Source organism: Thunnus maccoyii, chromosome 4 (genome assembly GCF_910596095.1).
Source record: "Thunnus maccoyii chromosome 4, fThuMac1.1, whole genome shotgun sequence".
NCBI lineage: Eukaryota > Metazoa > Chordata > Actinopteri > Scombriformes > Scombridae > Thunnus > Thunnus maccoyii.
The window spans coordinates 33,957,816-33,970,654 of NC_056536.1; the positions used below are offsets into that span (position 1 = coordinate 33,957,816).

Consider the following 12,839-nt stretch of genomic DNA (forward strand, 5'->3'; position numbering starts at 1 on the left):
TTTATAAAATTTACTATCCATATTCTTATATAAATCAGTATCCACTACAGAACTTAGTATATATTATTATATATTAGTCTTTGAGCCCTCTGTGATTTTAATGACATTAACACATAGCATACTGTTGTAGTAACTTCTGCTGTTACAAACAGCGCTCTCTTGTGGACAAATGTCATGGAGAGACTGTTTCTAAATCACCTCAAAAATATCTTCTGTGTTTCTGTATTGCAATTTCTTGTTACCAAGAGCAAAGGTTTGGTTTTAACTTTGGTAGGGACATTTTTTGTCAGAGGGCCAAAATAGTTTTTTATGGGCTGTTCTTCTTTAAAAATGACCTTAGTCCTTATTTGCTTTAGGGGCATTTTTACCTTCAATAAAGTTGTTGAATTAAACGTTATAACTGCTTGAGCATCAATCAGAAATTAGCTTCCAACATCTAACGCCTGAAATTTAAATATAATATCAAATGATATTAGATTTGTCTAGTGAATATGTTTTAAATTCTGTGACATTTAAAACATTTAAAGTATAAATACAAACCACTTCAGATTCACTGCCGATCATCACAGACTTCACTTCTGTCGGGCTGCAGCTAGTCGACAGTACAGCTTGAAGTTGAGGGGTTGTTAGATCATCAGGTCGGGTATCCACTGTATCCCATGTTCTCACTCTTCATCATAATAACATAATAATAGTTATCGTGGAAAGATCGTTTGAGATTGTTAAAAATAATGGTAGGGACAATTCAGCAACACTTTGACATTGATACGGACAAATCTATGCCCATGCTTGTTACTTATCAGCAGACATACTGTATGTATTGACATGCCATAAGCTAATAGTTACCAATAAAACTGGCCAGGCCAATTCATCAGGATTCTCTAGCTAGCTTAGCTTCCAGCCATTGATTTCAATGGTATCTAATTTTTCCATTAACCGCCACAGACCTGACTGAGATCATCTTTATTATCCCAGATAGAAATTGGTTTGCAGAAGGGCAGTGTAAATAAGGAAAAGGAGCACTTTAAAAAAGAGCATTCCAACATTTTGGGAAATACTTTTGTTTGCCAGACCCTTTGGGACATGTTTTGATTCTGCTACCAGTCAGTCCTCTGCTGTTCCTTCACATGACTTTCATTTTCCTCCACAGATCGTGAAAACCAGTCAATGCTGATCACGTAAGTCAGAGCCACAGCGACATTACAGTATTTAAATTGCAATGAAATGTACCACAGAACGTTGAAGTGTGATGTAACATTATAAGCTTTACATTTGACATATTATTTATTTATTATAATATATTTATTATATTTTACATTTCTGCAAATTGGTGTAATGTTATAATCCAAAAATGGTATTAAAATTTGAATTTGATAATATCACAAAAAAGCTCAGATCAGATCCTTGTTTTCATTTACTAAGCACTCTCTAAATACATTAATTTAAAAATTGTTGTGTTCTTTCACTGTTCTGTTAAACATCTCAAAAAGTCTGTCCTTTAAGGGATGGATTCACAATGTTTCAAGTGTGTCTTAAAACAACAGTCAGGAGCCCAGATGAACAGTGAAACGTGTCTTTCTTGCTGTAATCATTCCTCCTGTTCACACCAAGCGGGTACTTCTGGGTCTGAAAAGTGAAGCCGATGAGAAGTGCCCTAAACCTGCATTCGTATGGAAATCTCAGACGTCATGACGTCACCCTATGGTTTCTGAAGAGCAGTTTTGAAGCTCAAGCTGAAGTGCGTGACGCTGCCTAACTCCCAGCCAATTAAAAATGGGCAAAGAGGCGGGCCGAACGGCTGAAACAAGCCACCTAGTGGCTGGTGGACCTGTCACTCAAAGCAGCCATGTCCTTCATTATGCATAACTTTACGGCTTAATAAAATTTAAACGGGTGACGGCTGTAAACATGTTTATTTCTGCTGTAAAGTTGGACATTTTAACATGGGGGTCTATGGGGATTGACTCCCTTTTGCAGCCTCAAGTGGTCATTGGCTTCATTTTTCAGCCCCGGAGGTTGCCGCTTGGGAAATCCATGAGAAAATTACCCTACTTCTCACTCAGTAAACAGTTTCCTAATGAGTTTATGGCCTCAATCGCTTGTTTCAAGTTTTCTTCAATACGGTGTGATGTTCATTTAGTAAATTGTGGCCCCATTTAATTTAAATTTGACGATAAAGCAGGGTATGCTTGAGGGCGAAGCTATGTTGTGATTGACAAGTCACTACCATGGCAACAACATTGGTAGGGTAACGTAAACATGACGTAACCCCAGATTCACAGAACATAGGCGTAGCCATTGTTTTAAGATGAACTGGAAAATTGTGAACCTGTCCTTTAATGTTATTTGAACTTTGTAATTTTTCTCACTTAACCGCAGCTGAAATCCTTCTCTGTCTGTTATTTCCTCGCATTAGCGGCGAGTCGGGCGCGGGGAAGACAGTCAACACTAAGAGGGTTATACAGTACTTTGCCATCGTTGCTGCTCAGGGAGAAACTGTGAAAAAAGGAGTAAGTCTTCCCAATATGTCATTTCTTAATATTGATTAGAATTTTTTTGTTTTATTTGCCCTCTATATGGGTGGAATATGAGGTTAGTGTCTTTAGGAACTTCGGGATTTGCTAAAACATGGGTACAGTTAGCATGCTAAAATGCTAACTTTTTTAAAATGCAAATTGACTTTAATTGATTTTAATAGCTTTTTAAAATGTAATTAGTGGAATTAAATATTACAAATTGTCAATTTATTAGATCATTACAAGTAAACACTCTTAACCCGTATTGTTCAGGTCACATTTGACTAATTTTTATATTCAAGAGCAGTAAAAACATCCTAAACTCTGTTATTTGGGCTCAGGCCCTATTGTATTTCATGTGTTTGTTCTGTCTTTCTTTCTTTCTTTATTATTACTGGACATCAGACCTGAATTTGACCCCCTAAACATGCTCAAAAGTCAAATTTGGCACGCACATCAGGTCTGGTGAAAAATTTAATAAAATTAACCCCCAAAGTGCCAAAATGTGCTCTCTAGCAGCACCTATGTAACTAAAATGGCCGTAATGGCCCGTAGGAATGTCGTAGAGAGATCAAACCAAAACCGACTCATTAGTCTCATCAAGACCTACAAATCATACACTGACAACCTTGACCTAAATCCAACAGGAAGTCCGCAGTTAGCCTGTCAATATAAGACTTTACCTCAATTTTGGCCCCCGAACAAACACAATCTTCTCCGAGAGCGTTAATGGTATCGACTTCAAACTTTGATACATGACTTATGACACTGTGTTGAAAAATAGTTGTTTAAAACTTTGTAATAACTTGAACGGTTTGGATTTTATAAGCCCCAAAAGTTGCAGTGCCACATCACCCTTACAATGTAAAGCAATGAGGAGGCATGACCTTTGTGTCAAACAGAGGCTTCTGACGTCTAAACTATAAGTCTGACTACTTTCAAACCTGTATCAATGGATTCGCAACGAAATTTCCTACAAAATTTAAGCTGCAAGCAGCGTTGAACGGGCCCTCCGCACACGTCCGGCCACGACGCAATCGAAGGTCTTCTGTCACGGGCATGTAGACGTCGTCAAACCCGGGCTGTTTTCAGACAGCGCAAGAAGGAGATAAACATCACTTGCTTTGTCGATTATTTTGCCTGCTGCTGGGGCTGCTTCACTGAAATTTACTAATTGAAATTCAAGTGAATGGGCCCAAAACTTGCATAATTTTGATGCCACAGGTGTGAGCAAGACAGACCTGCAGAAAATTCTCATCCTCACACCGTTGAGATTTGATGTTTCGCCATGACAGAGGAAGTTGCTATAACTTTATTGTAAATGCTCCAGTCTGCACCAAACTTTACATGTTTGATGAGAGTCCCGGCCTGAACACGTCTACATGACAATATTCCATCAGTGATGCAAACTGGCTGAATAGCGCCCCCTACCAAATTTCAGTGAAGCAGCCCCAGCAGCAGGAAACATAGTGGACAAAGGAAGTGATGTTTATCTCCTTCTTGCACTGTCTGAAGACATCTACATGCCCGTGACAGAAGACCTTCGATTGCACCGCAGCCCGACGTGCACAGAGGCGCGAGGGCCCGTTCAACGCTGCTTGCAGCTTTAATTTCAGCATGAAATTTTATTATGTTTCCTAAAGTGACCCTGAATATGCAAAACTGGGAATATATATATATATATTTTTTGCAGCTGGTACACATTTTTGTACAAACTGTAGAGGATGTTCTTGGTTCAAATTTGATTCATATTCATTCAAAAATTCAAAAACTCTCCATTCAAAAATGTTGCATTCTTTACATTCAGTAACATTCATTGAAATCATTACAGCTGTAAAGTTCTTTTGTTTTAGGATTATTATATAGTGAGATTGTAAATGTTCTTCTCCATAAACAAATAGTGTAAAACCTAAAGAATAAACTCCTTCTGCTCTCTGGGAGCTTCATTACGGATTAATCACATATTTATTAAATGATTGATGAGGTATTTATAAATGAATTCTGTGGTTCCAAAGTTTGGTACAGAGTCTATTCATGAGGAGATACTGTGAAGAGTATGTAAGGGTTAAAAGTCTGTAATTATTTTATTATGGACATTTTTTATAGTTGTTGAAATATTTCACTGTGGACTGTTTGTTTCTGTCTGTGTTTTCAGGGATCTTTAGAGGACCAGATCATTGAAGCCAATCCAGCCATGGAGGCATTTGGAAATGCCAAAACCATCCGTAACGACAACTCCTCTCGCTTTGTGTGTATTCAAGTTAATATGAAAATTTGCAAACACAAATGTTGTAAGCCCTTAACACTCTTTTGGACAGAAATAATAATAACAAAAACAACAACTAATTTCTCCCTCTGAAAGACACGAGCCAAGACCTTGAATTTCAAAATGAACAAAAAAACAATATGTGTCACACAATTTATCAAAACTAGTCAAAGTTAATGTAACTTCTGCACAACACATGAAAAGTAGTCTGGCTAACAACCGTTGGCAGGAATGGTTATAACTGGTTATAATGAGTGTGGATCTGTGTTTGTGTGTCTCAGGGAAAGTTCATCAGAATTCATTTTGGGCCGACAGGGAGGCTGGCGTCTGCTGACGTCGACATCTGTGAGTTGTGTTTGTGTGTTAACAAGATTTTCTACAACAGTCCTGGCTGGTTTTAATTTTTTTTTAAATGATGATAAAAGTAGCTTTTATCTTAAAACTGCAAATTTCAAGCAACATTTGACACGTTTGATAGATTTCGTATTTTAAAAAATACAAAACAGAGATAAATTGTTTCATATTTTACTATGGTCATTTGGTAAATGTTTCAGTATTTTATTTGTGATATATAGTCCTGTAGTATGATCGGTGTGTTGGAGAGACCTTTTATCTTTATCAGACCTTCTAGAAAAGTCCAGAGTTGTGTTCCAGCAGCCGGGAGAGAGAAGCTACCACATCTATTACCAGATCCTGTCCAATCACAAGCCAGAACTACAAGGTAACCCCACCCACCACCAGATCCTGTCCAATCACAAGCTAGGATCACCACCTCGCACTAAGTGGATTATCCCTGTGAAATAAAGTAAATTGACACTGAATATTATTGATGTTATTCAATTATTTGAAATTAATCAACTTTTAGAAATAAGAGCCACAAATTATTTCAACATGTACAGTGTTATCTAATCACAATTTTATTTTAAAATATTATATATTGATTATAGTCTTAAGTGTTGTTAGTGTATGCATGCATCAGGACTGCAACTAATGATTATATTCATTGATTCATCTATTGATTGTATTTCAACAAATCAATCAATTGTTTAGTTTATAAGATGTCAGAAAGTAGTGCAAAAATGATCAATAATCATATTAACAGCGACCCTGAGGGACAAAACACAACAACAAAACTGAAAACACATCATCCAAATTAAAAACACAAAAACATTCAAGAAAACTAAAATATAAAACACAAAAATAAAAACCTTAAAAAACATGATACTTAACAAAAGTGAAAACATAAAAACAAAAACAGAAATAATGATAAAAAAACCCCACAAAATTTCAGAAAACAAAAACGTTTAAAAAACACCAACAAACAGAAACACGACAACATTTTAGAAAACACAAAACAGAAAAGGTAGGGAAGACATTTTTTGTTTGTGATTGGACAGATTAAGTCACTTCTGGTTTGGTCAGAGATACTATACAGCAGTAAACACCCACCGATTCGCTGACTGGGACAATCATTAAGGGTCAAATACACACAGAAATCTCACATTAATTTTCTATGACAGGCGGCAAATCACTCACTAAGAGCTTGACGGGGCAGCCAAATGTGAACGGGCTTGCTCGTTGAGTCAAACCGAAAGAGAAATATTCACACTCCCTCAACACGATGCACTGTTTTGGTTTTATGTCCTGCATTGCTCTGATAAATCCACTGTAGAGCAGAAACAGACACAGTTAAGAGACTAGCTGGTGAAAAAAGTGGAGCATTTAGCAGCTACAGAGACAGATACTTCCCTCAGAACCAGAACTAAAAAGGAGAATGTCTGGCGTCTGCTGGATGTGTAAACAGGCAACATGTTACCACAATACTTTTATAAGGTCAGTTTTTGTATCTGTCAGCTTGTTGGCCGTGATGGCCAGAAATCAACTAATGCAGCTTTAAAGACAAACATAAAAGCAAAAGTGATGAGACTTTCTCCTTATTTCATGAGAGAAAAAAAACTATTGATTTTTCTTTTGGATAAAGTATGACAAGGTAATATAACATTCCTACTTTCAGGGTTAATAATGATAATTAAGAGATGCAATTAAATGCAGTAGCGGAAGACGTACTCAGATCTCAGAAGTATTTAAAGTTAAACTACTCGTTTAGCAGAAAAATCAGGCTGTGACTATTTTAAATACATTCATTAAAGTACATTATTAATTCTGATTAATCAGTGCATAAGCAGCATTTTATTGTTATTATTTTATCTTCAGGACTTTATAAGAGTCACAAGATAAATCTGAGGGACTATTATGACCTCTAATGTCATAGTGTGACATTATAAAAAAAAAAAAAGGATGATTAACAGAGATTAACTGACTGACTGAAATAACAGAAAGGGAAGCAAATAAGGCGTCAAGGTCTCCAAGGCCAAAACAATAAACAAAACCCCACAATAACTAGAAAATAAAGTCTCACTAGGTCTACAGAATGTGAAACAGTTGGGATGCAGTTTAATTTAGACGGTTATCTTATTTCATGACAAACTTTAATCTGAGAAGTAACTAAAGTTGCAGATAATGTAATGGAGTAGTGCAAGTTCCTTGTACTTTATTTACAAGGAACTTGTACTTGAGTAAATGTACCTATTTCCACCACTGATTTAATGTAATTATGCTGTTGTCCTGGGCTCCAGATATGCTGTTGGTGACCACCAACCCCCACGACTACCACTTCTGCTCTCAGGGTGTGACCACAGTGGAAGGCATCAAAGATGACGAGGAGCTGAAACTCACTGATGTAAGAAACACTCACTGCAATGTGCTGACGGTTTCATCTCTAACTGCCACCTCCATCTAAAGGTGTGTTTGTGTGTGTGTGTGTGTGTGTGTTTAGCATGCCATGGACACACTGGGCTTCATGCCAGAGGAAAAGTACGGCTGCTATAAAATCGTTGGAGCCATCATGCACTTTGGCAACATGAAGTTCAAGAAGAAACAAAGAGAGGAGCAGGCCGATGCCGACGGCACTGAGAGTAAGACATGCATTTATTTGTTACAACATGTGATCTGATGAACTTAAATGTCATGTAAAAGCTGAAACATGTCCCTCAAGTGTCCTTATGCTAAAATAGATGTGTATTAAAAGGACTACATTCTACATAGTAAAAACAGTCATTTAAAGTCAAAGACTTAAGTTAAAGACTGAAACTTTTGTTAATTTCTTTTCTGTTATTGCCTTGATTAACTTCATTTGTCATCCAAACTCAGAGGTTGTGTTTGCTGTTCTCCAAAAAATGTTGGAGAAGTTGAAGTTACTCAGGAAAACAGTGACAGCTTGGTGAAGATATTCACTAGCTGCACTGATGTTCAGGAGCTCTTGCAGGATGAAAACGTTAGGTTAGCTGTTAATGCTACTGCAGCGACTGCCTCCTTCCTGCTTAATATTTACAGTGTGACCTCAAGGCCCAGGCTTGACCCAATGTAACCCAATTTGTAACCCCTAAAGATGGAAAATTCCATAACACTAGCGATCAGCTCCATCAACGCTGGCTCAGTGACACATCAGAGAGGCTTCATCAGCCTGGCACCTCATAACAGTGCCAGTGCTGGGGAGACCCCTCCACCCCTCTGTCACTGGACGCGTGACCCCCTCCAGGTGTCACATACAGAGCTGATCTTCCCCCTCTGTGATACTCTTGGCGCCAAACCTCCTGTCATTGAGGTAGAGCTGGTGTGGCTGCTGCTGGTGGACCTATAACATAGGAATGATAGGATTCTGTCAAACACGCAGGGTGACAAACTACCGTTTCCCCATCACCCCAGGCCAGGGCTGCTGCAATGGTAGGGGATATATGCATGGAAATTGAGCGCCATTCCCTCATGTAAACCAAGAACAATATGAGTTAAAATTAGAGTGTGGGAATGTGAACAATTATTTGGGCACATCAGTGTGCAGTAATGTGACTCTGAGTTCTGCCAACTAGACTGGAAAATATATAGATTCACTAAAGTCTGATGTTAACGCAACTGTTCTCAAACCTTTTTATCACTCCTCTCTTTTTCTAATTGGAAAAGAGTAGCATTCAGCTTACAGCTTCTTATTTTTAGCCACACTGAGCATCATTTTCTCAGGTTAAAATGACAAACGTTGACGGCGGCAGGTCCACTGTTGTTCCTCATTAACTTGATGGCAGGCAAATGAAGTAAGCACATGTATGATACATATAACACTCTAAATTGGGCCATTTTGCATGAGTAGTTTTTATTTTGATACTTTAAGTACACATTGATCATTGTGGTATTGCTACTTTCACTTAAGTAAAAGGTCTGAGTACTTCTTTCACCACTGGCTATGACTTTTAACGTTAGCAAACCAGGCTAACTAGCTTCCACTTCCTGATTGAAATTCAAATTTAACAGCAAGATGGTCCTCCAAAAACTGACTGTTGTGTAGAGACGTACAGGTTAAAACTTGACTTGAAAAAGGGGGAAAAAATCATCTTATATCAACATTACTGTATGATGTTCTCCAGTCACTACAGCACCACCGAAGTTGACGGCATGTCTTCTAGAAACTCCAACCCTAGCTGTCAGTCAACCAATGTCATTGGAAACGCCCACCCAAAGGCTCGAGGTTCCACTGGTCACTTATCAGTGGCCATGGTATAATGAATTATATGTGTACATATAGTATATTTATGATGTATGTGTTGTGTGTTTAGGTTTGGATAAGGCAGCCTACCTGATGGGCATCAACTCTGCTGACCTGCTGAAAGGCCTGCTGAACCCCCGCGTCAAAGTTGGAAACGAGTACATCTTTAAAGGACAGACTGTAGAACAGGTAACCAATCAATCAGTCAATCCAATTTAACTAAACTAAACCCATTTCTTTCTGTATGCCTTCATCAGTGGTGGAAGGAGTATTCAAATCCTTTGCTTTACGTAAGTACTTAAATGCAAATACTCCATTACAAGTAAAAGTCCTGCATGAAAAATCCTACTACAGTAAAAGTACATAAGTATTATGAGCTTGATGTAGTTAAAGTATTGCAGTAAAAGTACATAAGTATTATGAGCTTGATGTAGTTAAAGCATTGCAGTAAAAGTACATAAGTATTATGAGCTTGATGTAGTTAAAGTATTACAGTAAAAGTACATAAGTATTATGAGCTTGATGTAGTTAAAGTATTGCAGTAAAAGTACATAAGTATTATGAGCTTGATGTAGTTCAAGTATTGCAGTAAAAGTACATAAGTATTATGAGCTTGATGTAGTTAAAGTATTGCAGTAAAAGTACATAAGTATTATGAGCTTGATGTAGTTCAAGTATTGCAGTAAAAGTACATAAGTATTATGAGCTTGATGTAGTTAAAGTATTGCAGTAAAAGTACATAAGTATTATGAGCTTGATGTAGTTCAAGTATTGCAGTAAAAGTACATAAGTATTATGAGCTTGATGTAGTTAAAGTATTGCAGTAAAAGTACATAAGTATTATGAGCTTGATGTAGTTAAAGTATTGCAGTAAAAGTAGTGGTTTGGTCCCTCTGACTGATATATTATTATATATGACATCATTAGATTATTAATAGTGAAGCATCAGTGTTAGAGCAGCATGTTACTGTTGTAGCTGCTGGAGGTGGAGCTAGTTTACACTACTTTATATACAGTTAGCTAGTTTAGTCCAGTGGTTCCCAACCTAGGGGTTGGGCCCCTCCAAAGGGTCAGCAGATAAATCTGAGGGGTGGTGAGATGATTAATGGGAGAGGAAAGAAGAAAAAACAAAGTTCTGATACACAAATCTGTTTTCAGTTTTTGGACTTTTTCTCTAATCTTTGATTTTTGCTGAAATATTGGATCATTTGAACATTTATTGAAATGAAAGCATGTGAGAAGTTTAGAGGGAAAAATCACTATTTGGTGGAGCTGTTAACAACTCATAGACATGTGAAATGTGACCCCGACTACACACTGCTTTTTGTAAGACGTCAAAAGACAAAAAGGTTGGAAACCACTGGTTTCATCTTTAACAATGTGTTGTATTTTAAAAGCTTGTCAAAATTGTACTCAAGTACAGTGAACCTGATTGGCTACTTTATGTGTGTGTGCAGGTTAACTATGCAGTGGCAGCCCTGGCTAAAGCCACATACGACCGGATGTTTAAGTGGCTGGTGAATCGCATCAACTCGTCCTTATACACAGCTCTGCCTCGCCAGTACTTCATTGGAGTCCTTGACATTGCTGGCTTTGAGATCTTTGAGGTAAACCAGAGACAGAGACGCCAACTCTTCATTCTACATCAACATCCAAGAGTTTCCAAACATACCAAATATCAATAATTTGGGGGAAATATATATAAAATAATGCACTAGACACCTAGCCTTCTGATTTTTAGCAGCAGTTGGCATTAAAGCTATTCATGCTGAGCGCTTTGACTGCACGCAGCATCTGGTTGCAGCAGCTGTTCAAAGTTCAAGCTTAGCCTTGTTATAACTTATTAAGTGTGTATTAAGTGCAGATTTACACATCACTAAATTAAAACCAGTTGCACCACACAAACTAGTTGTCAAGTAGAGATGTGCTGTTACTAAATATTTACAGCTAATAACTGCAGGTGGAACTGTAAACTAGCTGAATGAACCAACTGTTTTACATTATTTTGCTATAATAATATCTGAGCCGTTTAGATTGAAGATTAAAAGAGGTGATGTAGAATACGGTCGACATATCTGACCTGATGCTTTACACAATACACCTCAAATTACAAAATATCATGCCAATAATGTTAAACTAAATGACCAAATAACAACGGTTAGGTTCACATTATGGGATATTTCCCTCTCACTGTGAACTGCTTCAATACTGCTAATTCTAAAACACATATTTCTCCAGGTATACAGATATAATAAACCAAAGTCCCACCTAGATTCACAAAGGATCGGTAGTTTAGTTTATGTAATTTTTGGCCTCTAAGAGAGTTGGAGAGTTATGTTATAGCTCATGATGCTACAGTGACATCATGTTTACACAGTTGGTTGCTTTCGTTCTGATGGCACTACAGATGTTTCAAAGCAACCAATTTACACATTACTAAAGTGTTTACTGGATAAGACGTTTCTTAAGATTTAATGATTTTGCTAGGTTCGGGTCATGCACTTTTACATGCAACGACAGGATTAACTATTGATTAGCTCGTTTGCTAACAGCAAGCAGGAGTTGCTGTAAGGTGAATGTTTTCCCTTTTGATGGAGCTAGGCGAACAGTTTGTGTCCTGTGATGTGCTGATACTAAAATGTTTCTGCTCTCTCTCTCTTTCTCTCTCTCTTTCTGCAGTTCAATAACTTTGAGCAGCTGTGTATTAACTACACCAATGAGAAGCTGCAGCAGTATTTCAACCACCACATGTTCATTCTGGAGCAGGAGGAGTACAAGGCTGAAGGGATAGAGTGGACCTTCATAGACTTCGGGCTGGACTTACAGGCCTGCATAGACCTCATAGAGAAGGTGTGTTTGCTTGTTTTGTGATCGTCCTTCGATGTGAGGATATATTTTTGTGAAACCAGGTGTTGGAGTAATTATCTATGTCAGTTGGTCCCCCATGTTTTAAACTTCACTGTACAACCTCACTCACAGAGCACACACAGTATTAAATTTAAATTTCCCATTAAAACATATTGCTGAGGCAGGATGTAATCAATGAGCCTTGACAGGTAAATAGGTTACATATATTATGAAACAATGCTCAAGGTGTAATTGAGCTATTGATGATATTTAAATCTAAAACCTCTAAAATTAAGCAGAATTCAATTCCCTATGAAATTTAGGGCTGGGCCAAAAATCAATATTTTGATTTGAGAGGAAAAGTGTATTTGATATAAAAATACAAGAAAAGTGGCTATAGTTGATATTTTTATAACTCCATATAGATCCAAAACAGAGCTAAAAGAGAGTGAATATTGGACAGAAACACGACTCCAAATGAATGATAATGTTGCTGTTACTGTGGAAATAAGCAACTGCTTCAAGTTCAACATATGAACTTAAAAGCTGATGATATGTCAGTATTGTGTTCACTACTTGTCATTGATGAAAACATCAGTGAATGCAGGTTTAATCA

General features: G+C 37.5%; 1 protein-coding gene across 1 annotated transcript in view; it reads left to right on the forward strand.

Moving 5' to 3' along the window:
• LOC121896281 (myosin-7B-like) overlaps window positions 1-12,839 on the forward strand; it is a 43,457-nt gene that overhangs the window by 3,241 nt on the left and 27,377 nt on the right. The window contains exons 5-14 of the mRNA XM_042410084.1: window positions 1,151-1,178; window positions 2,417-2,510; window positions 4,672-4,764; window positions 5,064-5,127; window positions 5,405-5,503; window positions 7,419-7,522; window positions 7,619-7,757; window positions 9,447-9,565; window positions 10,834-10,983; window positions 12,056-12,226. Coding sequence (XP_042266018.1) covers window positions 1,151-1,178; window positions 2,417-2,510; window positions 4,672-4,764; window positions 5,064-5,127; window positions 5,405-5,503; window positions 7,419-7,522; window positions 7,619-7,757; window positions 9,447-9,565; window positions 10,834-10,983; window positions 12,056-12,226 — 1,061 coding nt within the window. The remainder of the gene's footprint in view (window positions 1-1,150; window positions 1,179-2,416; window positions 2,511-4,671; window positions 4,765-5,063; window positions 5,128-5,404; window positions 5,504-7,418; window positions 7,523-7,618; window positions 7,758-9,446; window positions 9,566-10,833; window positions 10,984-12,055; window positions 12,227-12,839) is intronic.